The 16,718-nt window shown below is 33.2% G+C and overlaps 1 protein-coding gene across 1 annotated transcript in view; it reads left to right on the plus strand.

Annotated features, from left to right (window-relative positions):
* The window catches only part of MYO3A (myosin IIIA), a 216,293-nt gene that overhangs the window by 124,074 nt on the left and 75,501 nt on the right, over positions 1–16,718 (plus strand). Inside the window, exon 18 of the mRNA XM_052001420.1 lies at positions 62–209. Within this exon, the coding sequence (XP_051857380.1) occupies positions 62–209 (148 nt within the window). The remainder of the gene's footprint in view (positions 1–61; positions 210–16,718) is intronic.

Consider the following 16,718-nt stretch of genomic DNA (forward strand, 5'->3'; position numbering starts at 1 on the left):
TATTTATATCTTTCAACAAAATAACTGAAAACACAATTTAATGCCTGCTTAATTCTTTCAGTGGGACGGATGGAGAGCTGAATATTGGCATCCTGGACATTTTTGGCTTTGAAAACTTCAGAAAAAATTCCTTTGAGCAGCTATGCATTAATATTGCAAATGAACAGATTCAATTCTATTTCAATCAACATGTATTTGCATGGGAACAGGTAAGATCAAGAAGGTGATTTTGTTACTTTGAATACAGTCAAGAAAAGCAAAAATAACACATACTCTCCATGATAAAGAGCCATCTTTGTTTGTATGTGTTTTATATAAACATACACACACATACAACTTGAGTTCAGCTTTAATATGTTAAACCTGCACTAAGACACTTATAACATTCTGAAAACATACACATTTAGAGAGAATATAAATTTATATCATAAACATATATATACATATATTTTATATGTATATGTCAAGTCATCAAAGCACCTACCATATGTTAGGCACTGGACCAAGTGTTAGGGATACACATAGAGGCAAAAATAATTTCTGCCCTCAAAGAAGTCACAATAATAGTGGATGTATTATGCAAATAGATATATACAAATAAAAGAAAGAAAGAAAAATACAGAATAAATTGGAGATAATCTCAAAGGGAAGGTAAACTTTGATGCCATGATTAATCTAGTCTCTCAGTAATGTGAGTACACACTACAGCAACCCTTCCATATCTGACCATTTTGTGCAGCTTTTGCCACTATCTTCCCATAAGTTATGCTGGATATCTAAAATATCTGCAGAAACTGCAGAAAGTATTTTTTTCTTTATATATACCCTAAAATCTGGCATTAGTAATATAACTTATAGGAGTCTAAAAGGACTTGGTATAGAAATTGTTGGCCAACTCTCCCCTTGTGCAGTAAATACCATGCCTTTCCATAAAACTTTGGAAGGCTGAACCTTTGCTAAAAATAGGAGTTCATTTTGATTTGAATAAGACCAACTATTTCATTTTCTATAAAACTGCATAGTTGAATGGCTGTTACAATTTAAATATCCATCAAAAGTGCATTAAACTTCACATTTGCAGTAGCTAGGCAACAGAAACGCTGATAATGGGTTTGATGCAAATGCAGTACAATACTGATCTTGTCAGTGAACAAGGTACAATGTGTAATTTATGATTCAATCTTTAAAAAAATACTTTTCTTTAAAGAGAACTCGATGATTTTCATAATAGCTTAATATAAGCTTTCTTAACTTGCATTGACCAAAGCAATACTCTTGAAATTGTCTTTGCCATGACCACAAGAAAAGCACAGCCTAGACTCTGATATTTGTTTATATCTTTCATTAAGCTCTTTTATTTCCCTCAAGCATTACTAAATTGGTTTTGTATTTGGTAACTTTATGATAGATTAAAGGTGAATAGTTGTCTTTGGATTAAAAACATCCTGACTTTTAAGTATTATATATTTCATACTGAGTAGAAAAATTTGGAAAAAGAAAATTTGGGTTGTGATATATATTATTGGCTCAAAAAATTATGGACAAATCTAAAGTCATGTCTTTGTAGTGCTGAAGAGATAAATTAAGCTCTCTGATATGTAGCATGGCCTTGGAATAGCATGTTGTACTATCAAATATTCTACTTAATATAAATTACTACATATGTCATACATGATTGTTCTTTTTTAAAGAACTGAAATTCAATTAAATACACTTAACAATAAAGTTCTCCTGAGGATAACTGAATTTTCCTGTGATGATCCAGAAGGTACTTCAGTGTTTTCCTGTGTCCCAGGACTGTAATTATATACATCAGTAATTGTACCACCAATATGGTACCTGGTATCATTGTTTGAGAATAGTTAGGAAGATGACAAAAAGGTCTTTATTTTTGGAAAGTAAGAGTCAGCTCATTTTTAAATAGCATGATAATGACTCAATCAAATAGTGGTGAAGGTCCTTGGAGTTGGATATAAAGAACTATAAAGACTAGATCTTAAAAGGGTTATTAAAATATATATTAAATTGTATGAGGAAAATTAAGTAATGAAAGATCTATTGTATTTGGAAGAATCTGATAATGAATTTCATTTATTTACCAAATGACCCTGGGCAAATCATTTTACCTCTGAAACTTTGATTTTATCTGTAAAATAAGAGTACTGGACTATATCATGGATTCTTAACCTTTTTTGTACACCATAAACCCTTTTGAAAGTATGATAAAGCCTTTGGACCCTTCTCAACAGTGTTTTTAAATGAGTAAAATATAAAGGATTACAAAGGAATTTTTTTAATTTTAATTTTAAAATACAATAAATTAAAATTTTAAAACAAGTTCATAGACCTTAAGGTAAGAACCCCTGAAGAACTACATATTCTCTCACTTTTTCCAACTCTAAATCTGTGACTTCAACCTCTGCATGAACTAGCATCAGTTAACTGAAGGCAATATGGAATATAGAAAATATTGGCAATTAATTCCAAATTCGAATACCATTTCTATTACTTACCAATCATGTCAACTTAGGTAGGATTTTTAACTTCTTTGAGTCTCAACTCTCATCTGTAAAATTCAGAGATTAGGGGGAATAAAGAAGGAAGGACAATAAGTTGCTTGACAGGACAGACATTGAATGGTATGAAACATAAAAAAAAAAAAATTCAGAGATTAGACTAAGTAGTTGAGAAAGTCCTTCACAGTTTTGGCCATTGTTATTCTAAATAAATTTTTTCTCAATTGAATTGTTTCACAGTTGTCCATTTGGCTACCCCCAAGTAACTCTTCAATTGTTGTTGCTATTGTGTTTTTTTTTTTCAGCCATGCATGAGTATACCTGGTTATTTCAAAGACAGACATCAGCCAACTATTGTGTTTTGTTTTCTTTAAATAACTTCTTTTCTTTATATTTTTATGGTTTAGTATGGTTGTAGTTTTAAAGTAATTCATAGTCTTTTATTGGGCCTGTTGAACAATAAAAGTGCAGGTGAGGAGTTCTAGGATCCTTCAAAGCCAATCATCCCAAATGCAAATAACTCAACAAACATCAAGAAAAAATATCTAGCCATGGTCAGGATTATGAAAAGCAAACTAACTTTAGTAGGTCCATATCCAAATCCTCAGGGCAATTTTTCCAGAATGGAAAACATAGATCTACATAACTTCAGTGAATGGGCATCGGGTTTAGCAGTTAAGTTATTGCCAGTAAGATTATCTTGTAGCCCCCCAAAAACATAATCTCCATGTCCTTTTTTTTCAAAGTATACACATGGCTGTGAATACAAATATTTCCCTTCTGTGTTCTTCTCATAACTGCATGTAATAGGAAAGGAATAAAGTTTACAGTTTGTTTGAAACCGGTTCACTGTCTGTAAACAAGGAATAAGTGTCTGTAAATTCATTAATGTCAGATTTTTCACTTGTCAACTATAAGCACAAACCTAATTGCTTATTAGCAAGTAAGAGTGAGCTTCACCAGTGTTTATGGGTTATCAAAGCCTTAAATTTATGAACTGGAGCTATACTTTCTTTAGCACTTTCATAGACCAGATAGATCTGATCTGACAAACTGGAACTCTGAATAGTAACCTATATGATGAATATGCTAAAAAACCTACTTCCTGTTCAGGGACATTTGGCCAAATTAGCCCTCAGTGGCTATATATACATGGGGGGAAAGAGTAGAAATTGAGAATTTTCTCTTATCGAGAAAAAATCTGATGCAATTCTAGTCACATTGGTTATCTGTCCATTTCTGAAAATGGAATCCTATTTTCATACTTACTATCATTTTAAAATGTATCTATGGAGTTGAAAATTTCTGGTAAGGAAAAGGTTGTATCAACCCTATGGCATAGTATCTGGGAATTTTATTCTCTACCTAGAAATTAATTTTGCCAATGGAACATTTTCCTAATTCTCAAAGAGTCTTTTATCGTTAGCTCTATGTTCCATGTCTTTGTTGAGCATCCCAATTGGTTTCTATCCAGTTTAGAGGCACTTCTGTCATGTTTGCAAATCTCTTGAGAATATATTTATAGCATACAAAACTCTGGTCTCTTCCTTCTTGTCTTCTCCTTATTTACAATGTGTCTAATAGAAGAGTTATATTATTATCAATGCCATGCCAATAGATGACATTGTCTGAACAGTTCTTAAAGTGCAATGCTATATACAAATGAGTTCCCCATGTTATCAATACTACAAGTTACTAATTCTTTATATTATTAAGAATGGGAAATAACAAGACTATTTACAAGATAGGTGACAGTTCAGCCTTCTATACTGCAAATATAGAAGCTTATATAGACATCAGTAGCATATAACTTTTAATCCTTCTAAAAATGTAAGCTTGAAAGTGTAAATCAGATGCACCTAAAGTAATAGCAATGGGAAAAGTTTGCCTTTTTTTCTTCCTATTTCTCAACTTTCCAAAATAACTTATTCATATTTAAATATTTCCTATGACATACATGTGGCACATATATTTGATTTTTCAGTTTTCCAAATGCTAATAATGGATATTTCAGATGGCAGCCATTAGTAGAGTTCCTTGCATGAAAGACAAATTTTGCAATTGCCCACCCAAGCAATGAATCAGATCCAAGTAGTTTTTTAGCACAAATATTTTTCTGATCTTTTTTTCACTTAGATGAAACATCTGAATTCATGGAAGTCATGGGAGTCTTGTAACTTATGCACCTTTGAAAATTTTTACCTGGATATCACCCTTTTCTTGGGGAGAGGAAGGACTATTGATTTTTATTTTACTTTTCTTTGAGGCCACAAGCATTGTACATGCAAAAAATGAACCTTACCTTCTTAGAATTTACTTTTAAGTCAGAGAAGCATCACTCATGCCAACTATAGGTAGGTTACTCCTTGGTGGGAGCTTATTATTTAGACAAATGCGTAATAAATCTATTAAATTATTTTGGTTATACAAAACAGTTGCTTCCCTTGTGACCTGAGGAGTTAATTTTTTTGTAAAATGCCTTATTAATATCTAGAATAAAGACAGTATGCCCATCCATTAGAGCAAGCTCATTGTCTAGCTGCCAGATTTTCTGGAATTCATTATAACATTTTAGAAGTAAGCTATTTGTTTCTGGTTTTGTACAAAGATTTTTTTCCTGTATATTCTGGTTATATATTTGTACACTTGGATTTGGAGAACATCAGAAGTCATTTTGTCTACAGGGGACTATTTACAGCATACAAAGGAATGAAGAGCAGTTATTATTCCTCTGGCTTCTCTTATGAAAAGTGATGTGCATGGTTTTTATTTTCAGCTGTTCGTATTCTCAAGCTTAAGCTTTTGAGATTCTGAGTGTGGGCTCCAGCACATAATTTGTAGTTGTTACCCAAACTAATAATAATAAGGCTCATTCTATCATTTTTAAAATACCTGAGTTTTCAGCTATTTTCTTATTTAAAAGTTTTTTGATCAGCCCTCTGACTCAGGCTGTGTAGGTGTATCAAATTAAATTCTTAAAAGGCATCTGTGTTGCTTTGCTTATAAAGTATGACTTTATATTTTATCTAAAACTTTCATATTTTCCCTCACATTTAACAAAAGACACTAATGCTAAGGGAGTCAGTCACAGCTGTTTTACAAAAAATCTCATTTATATCATTCAAAAGGAAAATTAATGAATAAATAAGGCAATTTAAAATCAAATCAAGCATTCTAGGTCCCCAAATGATGAAGATCACTTTATGACTGATAAAGTAGCCAAATACATTTTAGAATAAATCCATGCTTTAGTAATCTTTATTTTTCAATCCACAAGCATCTTTAAGTGTGCAATTTTAGATCTCTAAAAAATGGGCTTATAAATGTAAAAAGTAAGTGAATACAGTGATTGATATCATATTTTTTAAAAATATGTGTAATCTCACATTTTTTAAGTATAGCAACTGGGTCCCTCCCCTATCTTTCTTGTATGTGGAAATTCAAAATAGAAAAAAAAAACAACTCAAAATTCAAGACACCTTGTTAATTTGTCCCCCTTCAAAAACTATAGTACATGAGTCTCACAAATGAGTTTACTCTTATTAATCAGCGATGGGTAATAATTCAAAGTAAAGGCATTTAATAAAATGATTCAGTAGCAAAGTTATTTTAGAATATATCCTCTGTAAATATAAGGCCAGAATATTTCATACATACTCATGTGTACCAGTAGATAAACATGTAAGAAATATATATGTGGCCATGACACATACAACATATGGCCAGAGTTTATACATGAGAAGTATACATGTTGGGAAAATGGAAGCCAGGGAACATGTGTGAAGATACATGAGCCAAAAATTCATGTAGCAAAGACATACATAGGGAACACATATGGATAAAGCACAAAAAGATCCACAGTATCTCCTATCTCTGACACAGCAGGGCTACTGATATCCTTCAATGATACCTTTGTTCTGTACATCATCTCTGTTAAGTATAACTACACTGGTATTGTAGCCATAACTGATATGTAGACAATGCACACTATTGCTCTACTGATTTCATAGTCATTGTTTTGTATCTTTTCTGGGTATGTGGTGGTATTGCTTCTCTTGACCCTAAATTTCTGCTAGTTAGCATCTTTTCAGGGTCTCCTACAAATCATTTCAACTATTGTCTACTAAAATGCCTCTCTCTGATTAGAGGCTTTTCAGTCTATGTTTATGTTTTTTGCTGTTGTTTTTATAGCTTTTTATTTACAAGATATATGCATGGGTAATTTTTCAGCATTGAACCTTGCAAAACCTTCTGTACCAACTTTTCCCCTCCTTCCCTCCACCCTCTCCCCTGGATGGCAGGCAGACCAATGCATGTTAAATATGTTAAAGTATATGTTAAACACTATATATATATATATATACATATGTATGTATATGTATATGTATATATACATATCCATACAGTTATAGTCTATGGCTATGTTATAAGCCATCACATACTCCTAAAAATCTTGAGCAAGAAAAAGCCAGAGTCTTCCTGAACTAATATACTGTCTTTTCTTCTAAATTCCCATATCTGGTCCTGGATCACAATCCTTTATTCCAGAGAATTAGCTTAGGTTTAGAACTCCTTCTATTTTCCATTTAACTTACTATAGGGATCCCATGCTCCCAAAATCCATTTCGAGTCAACTCAGTGAGAAAACACACACACACACACACACACACACACACACACACACACACACAAGAACTGTGTTAAGTTTAGGATTTGAAGCCAACATCATTTCCAAGATCTCCTATATCTTTCCATGAACTGGAAGAATCATAAACAAAAAGGCTAGACTGGACTGCTAAATTTCCTTTATTCCAAATTCTTGCCTTTCTTATATTGACCAGCAGTAAATCTCCCTGGTTTTTGAGCTATCCAACTTAAATGTTATCTCATTTTATCTTAACAACATTAGGAGGTTGCTGTTCCTTTTCGTCTTTTAAAGAAGTTGAAATTCAGCCAAATAAAGGTTTAATTGACTTGCCCAGGGTTATATAACTAGTGTGTGTTACAAAATTGAAATCCAGCTCCTCCCGTCTCCAATTCTAGTACTCTTTCTCTTATACCATCTAGCAGATATCTGAGTCAAAATTGAAAGTTTTCAAAGCACTTTATATTCGTTTGATATACTATGAGAGTAGCAAAGTTAGTGTGAATTTGAAAAAAATCATATCCCTGTGGATGGAATGGAGAGAGATAAGCAAACATAAGGTTTAATGGATTTGAAACTGTTTGAATGACTAGCTTTTATAAATAGCAAAATGAGCTGAAAAAAGAGAAAATTTTAAAATAACAATATTGGAAAGTCAAATAACTTTGAAAGGCTGAAGTTCTCTAATCAATGCAATGAGTATTTGATAAAGAATGCTACCCACCTCCTGATAGAGAGGAGATGGTTTAATAATGCAAAATGGAACAAACATTTAATGCTTGACTATATTTGTTACACAGAAGATTATTGTGCTTTTTTTAATTGAGGGAGAAGGGCAAAGAAAAAAATATTAATCATAAGATGAAATAGGAAAAAATATCTGGGGCTTAGGAAAGTAGGGCAAAATGGAAGTCAGTAAAGCTCAATGATCTTAGGATAGATTAATGGAGAATTGGTTTCCAGAATAAAGTAGGTTACTGTCATCCAGTAGTCTGTCCTACTTTGGGCAATCTTCAGCGCCACAACGTAGAAAGTGCTTTGAAAAACCAGAATATATTCAGAGAAAGGTGATCAGAATAGAGAGAGGACAAGAAACATAAGACACAAGGATTAGATGAAGGAATTCTGGATGTTTAGCATGGAGAAGAGAAGACTGGAAGAATAGGATGATTGCTTTCAAAAATTTTAAGGGCTGTCATGTGAAAAGAGATTAGACTTGTTATTTATCTCAGAGGTCAGGATGGAGATAGAGGTTTTGGAGAAGTAGATTGTAAGTTTAAGGTCAACAAAAATTTCCTAATAAATTATAGTTGTCAAATTAGCATAAAATGAGATGCTTCAGGAAGTAGTGAGTTCTCCATTACTGGATCTCTTTAAGCAAACTAAATGACCACACCTGAAGGGTATTGTAAACGTTAATGTGTTCAGATGATCTCAGTGCACTTCTCAATGGGTTTTGCACCATCTGTCTCTATTTCTGCTATAAAGACAAATTGTTTTTTCACTAGAGTTAAACTGCTTAGCTGTAACTTTAGAGGAGTAACTTTTGAAAGCAATACAACTTCCTTTTCATATGAACAGGTATAGAATGCCTATAAAGGCATTCAGTGACTGTAAAGTCAGTGCAGTGTAAGGCACTGGAGAGAAAATCACACTTTCATGATGTTTACAGACTTCAGGATATGACAAAAACTAAATGGAAGTTTTTTTCATTATGCAACACAGACCAGCAATCAAGGAATATAGAAAGATCAATGCTATATTCCTATGTACTTTAAGAAAATAAAATATTTTTAGTAGAACATTCATAATATCATTTGAAAATATCATTATATTAAGAACTAAGATTCTTTAGTGCTTAATAATCTGTGGAGTGTTTCAATTTTACAATGGGGGTTTCAGTTTTTAAAATGTTTCCTATATTTCCACTACGTGCAGTGTGCTATAAAAAAAGACATAGGCCTTGTCCATCCCCTGGTATAAATGACCTCCAAGGCTCCCCAACTCAGAGATTCTATGATTCTTAAATAGACTTCTCCAATGATCATTATTGTAATCTCATTATCCAGAGACCATCTTTCTAAAAATTCTCATGCTTCTCAAATCTTCTAGCTTCCAGAATGGTATTGAAACTAGAAGTACATTAGAGAAAGGAATGAGGGGAAAAAATAAATAACTTTAGCCAAAAGTCTACTTCTTAGAACTCAGAATAAACAAACACAACTTTTGAAGAGAGCCACACTTAAAGACAGGACCTATTGAGATGACTAGTCTACCTCATGAAAGAAAAAAGAATATTTTTATACTTAAGAAATGGGGGATAAGTTTCATAAGACATGAAAGAAGAAAAAGAAGAAAATAAATGCACAGATTAGCAGCAGCAAAAGTGATCAGAAACAGCATTCCAGTTCTTCAGGGTTGTAGCCCTTTTATAGCCATAAGATACTCCCTTCTATCCTGGCTTTCTGCCATTGGTGAATTCTTAGAGCCTCCATTTTGAGGAGGGTCTCACATCAATGAATCTTCATTCCTCTCCTAGATAAACTGGAATTCAACACCATGTACCCTGGTCAAGAGCCTTCATTCTCTCTCCAAACATACACCTTCTTTCCAGTTATCTTTTGTATATTATCTTCCTTCATTAGAATGTAATCCCTTTTGAGGGCAGGGTTTGTGTTTCTTTTTGCTTATATTTGTACTTCCAATATTTAGCATAGCACTATGGGACATAGGTAAGTACTTAATAAATGTGTGTTGCCTTGACTACTATGCAACTGGAGGAAGGGCATCTAACTTCCTGCACTTCAATAAAGTACTCTTACAAAGACAACAGTTATTTCTACAGAGACAAACCAAACCATCATATGATATAAAATTATTCTAGTAACAAACAAAATAAAAGAGCTCACTGTAGGATAAAAGCAACCTTATACTCTTAAATTCAATCTTCTAGAGAAAGAAGGAAGGGTTAAATCATTAAAAGACTGCCTTCAATTTAAAACTAAAAATGGAAATCTGCTCATGACTTGAAAAGGTCAAGCTAAGGAAAATAATGATGGATCAGAACATTGCTTCATCTACCCTCTATGATCCAAGGACTCAGAAAGGGCAGCCACTAAAATTTTTTGCATGGTTAGAATTCGCTTAAGCTATAGCTCACTACTGAATGACACAACAAGACAAACTAGAACACCTAAATGTCATCCTTATGTAGTTCTTAGAAAAAATATAGGAAGGTTGCTTTTGTCTCTGATCCATTGTCCATTGAATGGACAAAAGCTTTGTATGCTTAAATGCAAATGGTAAAACTAGACATCTCTCTTGAAGAAAGGATGAAGTATTTTATATTGAAATATAGGACTGAAAAGCTTAAATTAACTGGTTTTTTAAAAAGGATAAAAACAAATAAGCATATTATTATCTGAAGAAGAATTAATGCCTTTTTTTGTTATATTGTTTCTACTGAGATATTATATCCTGAACTATTTGATAGTGCACATGAAATTTTAGTGTCCTTTTCATTGCACCTAGTATTCCTAGGTGTGGTTTTATTGAAAAGAATAATGTATTTGAGGTAAAAAAAAAATCTCAATCTTAATTCTGACTGCTACTTAATGCCTCTGTGATACTGGGAAAGCCACTAGATTTCTAAAATAAAGTAGTTAGGCTAGATGATCTAGTGCTTTCAGTTTCTATACAACTGATTATTGGAAATCTTTGAACTTTCAAAGGAATCACAACTTTACCTGTTGCTTATAGAAAGCAAACTAATGCATTGATAATTTACCTCTAGTAGACTTGTGATGTTTAAGTTATCTTAAGGATTATACTCAGTTATGCTGGTTATTCTTAGTTATAATCCTAGTTTCTTTTCTTTCTGGAATATCATATTCTAAGCCCTCCAACCCTTAAGTGGAAGTGTTAACTAAGTCTCTGTATTTTAAATGTTTGTTTCTGTCTGCTTGCAACATTTTCTTTTTAACGGGGACCATTGAATTTTACTGTAATATTTCTGGCAGCTATCATTTTGTTATCTCTTTCAGGAAGTGATCAATGGGATCTTGTATTTCTACTTTATTCTCAGGAATTAGGATATCAAGGAAGTTTTGATAATTTTTTGAAAGGTGATGTCTCAGTTTTCTTTTTTTTTAATCATGACTTTCAAATAGTCCAATAATTATTGATTAATTGATTTAGAGCTAAATACAAAATTAAAAAATCAAATAGAACAAGGACAGGGAAAAAAAAAAAAAGAAACACTGTTATGTGCCCAGAAGAAGGTCAGGAAGAATTCAAAATATATAAGAATTGTTGAAATCTTTACAAACTGCTAACTCATTAGAGTTGATAGATTATTGATCTGATCTTACAAGAAGATGTTTTGGGCCAGAACCTGAAACAAGGTACTAAATAGAACTCATTGATACAATGCTTGTGTTTGCACCTTTACTCACTGGAGTTCACACGTTTGGGAAATTTCAGGGTTTAGTATGAGATATCTGAATTCACACCTCCCTTGAAGCTCTTAGGGCCAGAGAGCACTATGGGAGAAAACCCATAATCCCATTCTCTCAGAAGAGTCATATATAAGCCAGTGAAGAATGATTCATTAAAATATTTTCCACTTGGCTGGCTGGTGGTGGAAGAGGAGTTTTCAGAGGAAGAAGCTACGAGTCGAGAGTTCAGTGAAGATTGAGAAGGCTCTCTCAGAGGCAAGACAGATTCAACTTGGTGCTGGCTCTGGAGGCTGAAGGACAAAACCTTTGGATTTGGAGATATTCGGAGGGAGCTCTTGGAACCAAGCAGAGAGAGAGGCCTCAACTAACCAGGCTACTTTGGAAGGAGAAAATAAACGTTTGTATTTTTACCAGCTGGCTGCATTTGGGGTAATTATTGATCTGAACTGATACTAAGGCTGCCTCGAAGAAGACCTCCCCTGAGAAACCTACCTTCTCCCCCAGAGAGAACCATTCATCTTATATATTTTAAAGAACAAGAACACCACAAAGAATAAATTTCCATTTCAAGAAAACAGATATAATAATAGAAGACATTATATTCATCACTCCCGTCTTCTCTTATTGTTTTATTCTTTACTGTGCACTTTTTGTTTTATCCTTCCCTCCTTTCTTTCATTCCCCCACACACACTTCCTGTAAGCAGGCTACAGTCAAGCATGGATGCGTTTATGTAAATATATACATACATAGGTACACACCTGCATACTTATCCACATATATACATACATACATGCCTACATACATACATACCCATTACATATATGTAGAAATGTATCTAAAACAATATTAATATTACTGATATATAATGTAGATTACTGTCTTGATTGAATCTTTAAGTTTGACTTTGTCTGAGATTAATGATTACTAGCCCTCCTTTTTTTTTTCCCTAATAAATTTTACTCCTGATCCTTGTTATTGTGTTTGTTTATACCTCTTATTTCCTATTCCTGCTAGCTTTTCTGCTTTAGTTTTACTCTTTAACTTGCCTTACTATTATTTAATCACTCCTCCCCACCTGCGGATCTCTTCCTTATGTTCTCCTCCTACTCTTTCCCTCCCTCTTTATCTCATTCCTATTAATCTATATACCTTATTCCACTCTCCTTAATCCAAACATCTTTCTGTACTCCACCTTGTCCTATTCTACCCTTTACTATTAGTCAAGACACCTTGTCCCATTGCCATAATTCTAACACCCTTCTATACCCCTTATCCTATTCCCTCTCCCATATTTCTTTATAATAGAGTTTGAAGAATTATATGTATATATTTTTGTATATGTGTATGTATGTATGTATGTATGTATTATTCCCTACTTCACCTATTCCTAATAGAAGTAGGTACTACCAGATTTCCTTCCCCATCTAATGCCTCTATATCACTTCTTTCTCTGCAATTCATTTGTCTAGCCTAATTGCTATTTTTACCTTTTCCTAGAAAGTTTTGCTTGTATAGCCAGATCATACTCAACTTTACCTCAATCTGCTTTTAGACTACCCAATTATTAATATCAATCCTCGACATATGGTTTATATTTCCACATATAAAATATAAACAATTTGTTGTTATTGAGACTTTTGAAATTATTGACTCATATAAGTTGGCTCTTATATGTTAAATTTCAGGTTTGGTTGAGACAAAATATTTAAAAATCTGGGGAATTTTTGTTCAATATTATACTTAATTTTTCTGGATATAATATTTTTAGCTATAGGTCTAGTTCTTTTGATTGTTAACAGTACTATTCCAGAAGCTGCATCTCTTTTATTGTATGTAGCTCCTAGTAGATCCTATACAATTCTAATATTTGCTCCAGCACATTTGAATTGGAATTTTTGTTTGTTTGTTTCTTGTAAAATTTTGTCTTTGCTATGAGGGTTTGAAAATTTAGCAATAATGTTCCTATGTGTTTTCCTTGTGTGGTCTCTTTGAGGTGAAGATTGGTGGATTTTTTGTTTCTACTTTCCCTTCATCTTCTATCATTTGACAACAATTTCATTGATTATTTCTTATATTATTGTATCAAGATTCTTTTGGGGAGTCACAGTTTTCAGGTATTCCTGTTATTCTTATATTTTTTCCTTGATCTTTTCTCCAGAGCTATTGTTTTTTTTTCTAAAATGTTTCATATTGTCTTCTATTTTTTCATTCTTTATATTTTGTTTTATTATTTCTTAATCTCTTATAACTTCACTGGCTTCCCCTTGTCCAATTCTGATTTTCTTTTTTAATAATAATAGCTTTTTATTTTCAAAATATATGCAAAGATAGTTTTCAACATTCACCCTTGCAAAACTTTGTGCTCCAAATTTTTCTTCCTCTCTTCCCCCACTCCCTCCCCTAGACAGCAAGCAATCAATATAGGTCAAACATATGAAATTCTACTCTACATATTTCCACATTTATCATTCTGCATAAGACAAATAGGATCAAAAAAGAAAAAGAAATGAGAAAGAGGAAAAAAAGCAAGCAAATAACAAAAATGGCGAAAATACTGTGTTGTGATCTGAGGTTATCCTTTGCTCTACTTTACTTATAATATCACTCTTTATGTCTAAATCATGAACCCATTTTGACCTTATTTTGGTACATGGTCAGTGCCTAATTTCTGCCATACTAATTTCCAATTTTTCCCAACAATTTTTGTCAAATAATGAGTCCTTACCCCAGGACCCAGGATCTTTAGGTTTATCAAATACTAGATTACTATAGGTGCTGACTATTGTGTCTTATAAAGCTGATTATTCCACTGATCAACTAATCTATTTCTTAGCCAGTACCAAATGGTTTTGGTGACCATTGCTTTAAAATATAATTTTAGATCTGGTATGAATAGGGCACCTTCCTTTGCATTTTTTTTTCATTAATTCCCTTGAAATTCTTGATCTTTTATTCTTCCAGATGAACTGTTACTATCTTTTTCCAGCTCTGTAAAGTAATTTCTTGCCAGTTGATTGGTATGGCACTGTTATTAATAAGTAAATTAATTGAGGTAGAATTGTCATTTTTATTATAATGACTGCTCGTGAGTACTTGATATTCTTCCAGTTGTTTAAATCTGAGTTTATTTGTGTGGAAAGTGCTTTATAATTTAGTTCATATAGTTCCTGACTTTGTCTTGGCAGGTAGACTCCCAAATATTTCATATTATCTCCAGTATTTTAAATGAAATTTCTCCTTGTATCTCTTGTTGCTGAACTTTGTTGGTAATATATAAAAATGCTGATGATTTATGTGGATTTATTTTGTATCTTACAACTTGCTTAAGTTGTTAATTGTTTCTAGTAGTCTTTAGTGGATTCTCTAATACACCATAATATCATCTGCAAAGAGTGATAATTTTGTTTCCCTCATTACCTACTCTAATTCTTTTAATTTATTTTTCTTTTATTGCTAGAGCTAACATTTGTAATACAATATTAATAGTAATAGTGATAGTGGGGAATCTTGTTTCACTCCAATCTTATGCTTAATTCTAATTTTCAAAGAATCATCTTCTTTATGACTCTGGATCTCCTTTTCTATTTGATTTATTTCCTTTTTAAATTTTTTTTGGTGCTTTTTAAATTTTTTCTCAATCTCTCTCATTTGGTTTTTAAAATCTCTTTTGAATTCTTCTGTAAATTCTTTTAGGTCAGGTAGCCATTTAACATTCCTCTTTGGGGTAAAAGAGGCTTTTTTTTTTCTTTCAATGTCCTCCTCTAAAAATGAACCCTAGTCTTCCCTATTTCCACAATGAGTATCTAAGGGTTCTTTCTCCTTAGCCAGCTCACTTTTAAAATGAGAACTTATTAATGTAACCATCTCTAATCCTGGGGGATGGGGAATGCTCTGGCTTTATTCCACTTCTTTCCTCTGGCCTGGAACTCCAAATTCCAAAAGAACTCCACTTTCCTGTAATTGCCAGCAGCCAGCAGGTTCCCTACTGCATTCTCTGAGTGTATGCTGGTTTCTTCTTAACCAGGATGAGTCTCCCTAGCACAGTTGGGCCTGGCATTCCTTATGGGCAGAGATTCACTCAAACTGGCCTTATTTAGATACCCAACTCCCCACAATGTCTGGGAGGTTAAAGTTCCTGCAGTTCTAGCTGAGGCCACCTCTGAGCCCAGGGTTTCTGATTTGCTCTCTCTGTGGAACTTAGAAGTGTTTACTTTTGACATCGATTATATCTCTGCCTTGGGGTCTTTCTTTGGTACTTCTCAAGTTGTTCCTGGAGAACTCCAGTTCTGCACCAATCTAATTTGTTTTTCACTAATGTTTTATCCCAAAGCACTTTTTTTTTGTTTGTGGGGGAAATCTGGTAATCTTGGAATTTTCTGACCCAGTCAGTCATCTTCCCAGAATCCTCCCACCAGCCCAATAATTCTTAAATTATCTCTCATTGATCTATTTTCCAAGTCAGTTATTTTTTTTCTTGACACTATCCTACACTGTCTCTTTTCTTTATATTAGTATTACTCGGGCCCTATATGCATCAAATGTTTTTATTTATTCCATAGCTAAGGGAAAAGAGACTCTTTGGGACTTTTCTGTGTATTCCTTTCATTTAGTCTCAAAGAGAAGAATGTGATAACTAACCCACTCCATTCTTTAAGACTATTTTTCTTCATTCAGGGAGAACAGGCTATACTACAAAAGGTTGTTCCCTTCTTCAACCTATCCCCTAGTTTTCCCTACTTCCCAGATGCTACTCCTCATAAATGGCAAGTCCAATCATATCATTCTTTAGCTCAGTCAGATTCAACAATTCCCCAGGACTTATTGAATTAAGTTCATACTTCTTACTCTACCTTTTAAGTTTCTCCATTTATTGATCCAATCCAAATTTCTAGCATTAGCAGCCTATTACTTCATTAACCATAGTCAGAGCAAATGCTATACACTTCACAGCTACAACTTCCCCATCTCTGTCTTTGCTAAAGTTTCCTCTGCCAGAAATAGGTTCCATATATGCTTCTCACATACCTCCCCAAACTGCCAACATCTTTGCCTATCTATATCTATTAAAATCTCAAGCATTCTTCAATACCAAATTCA

The sequence above is a fragment of the Antechinus flavipes genome, chromosome 5 (assembly GCF_016432865.1).
Source record: "Antechinus flavipes isolate AdamAnt ecotype Samford, QLD, Australia chromosome 5, AdamAnt_v2, whole genome shotgun sequence".
Taxonomy (NCBI): Eukaryota; Metazoa; Chordata; class Mammalia; order Dasyuromorphia; family Dasyuridae; genus Antechinus; species Antechinus flavipes.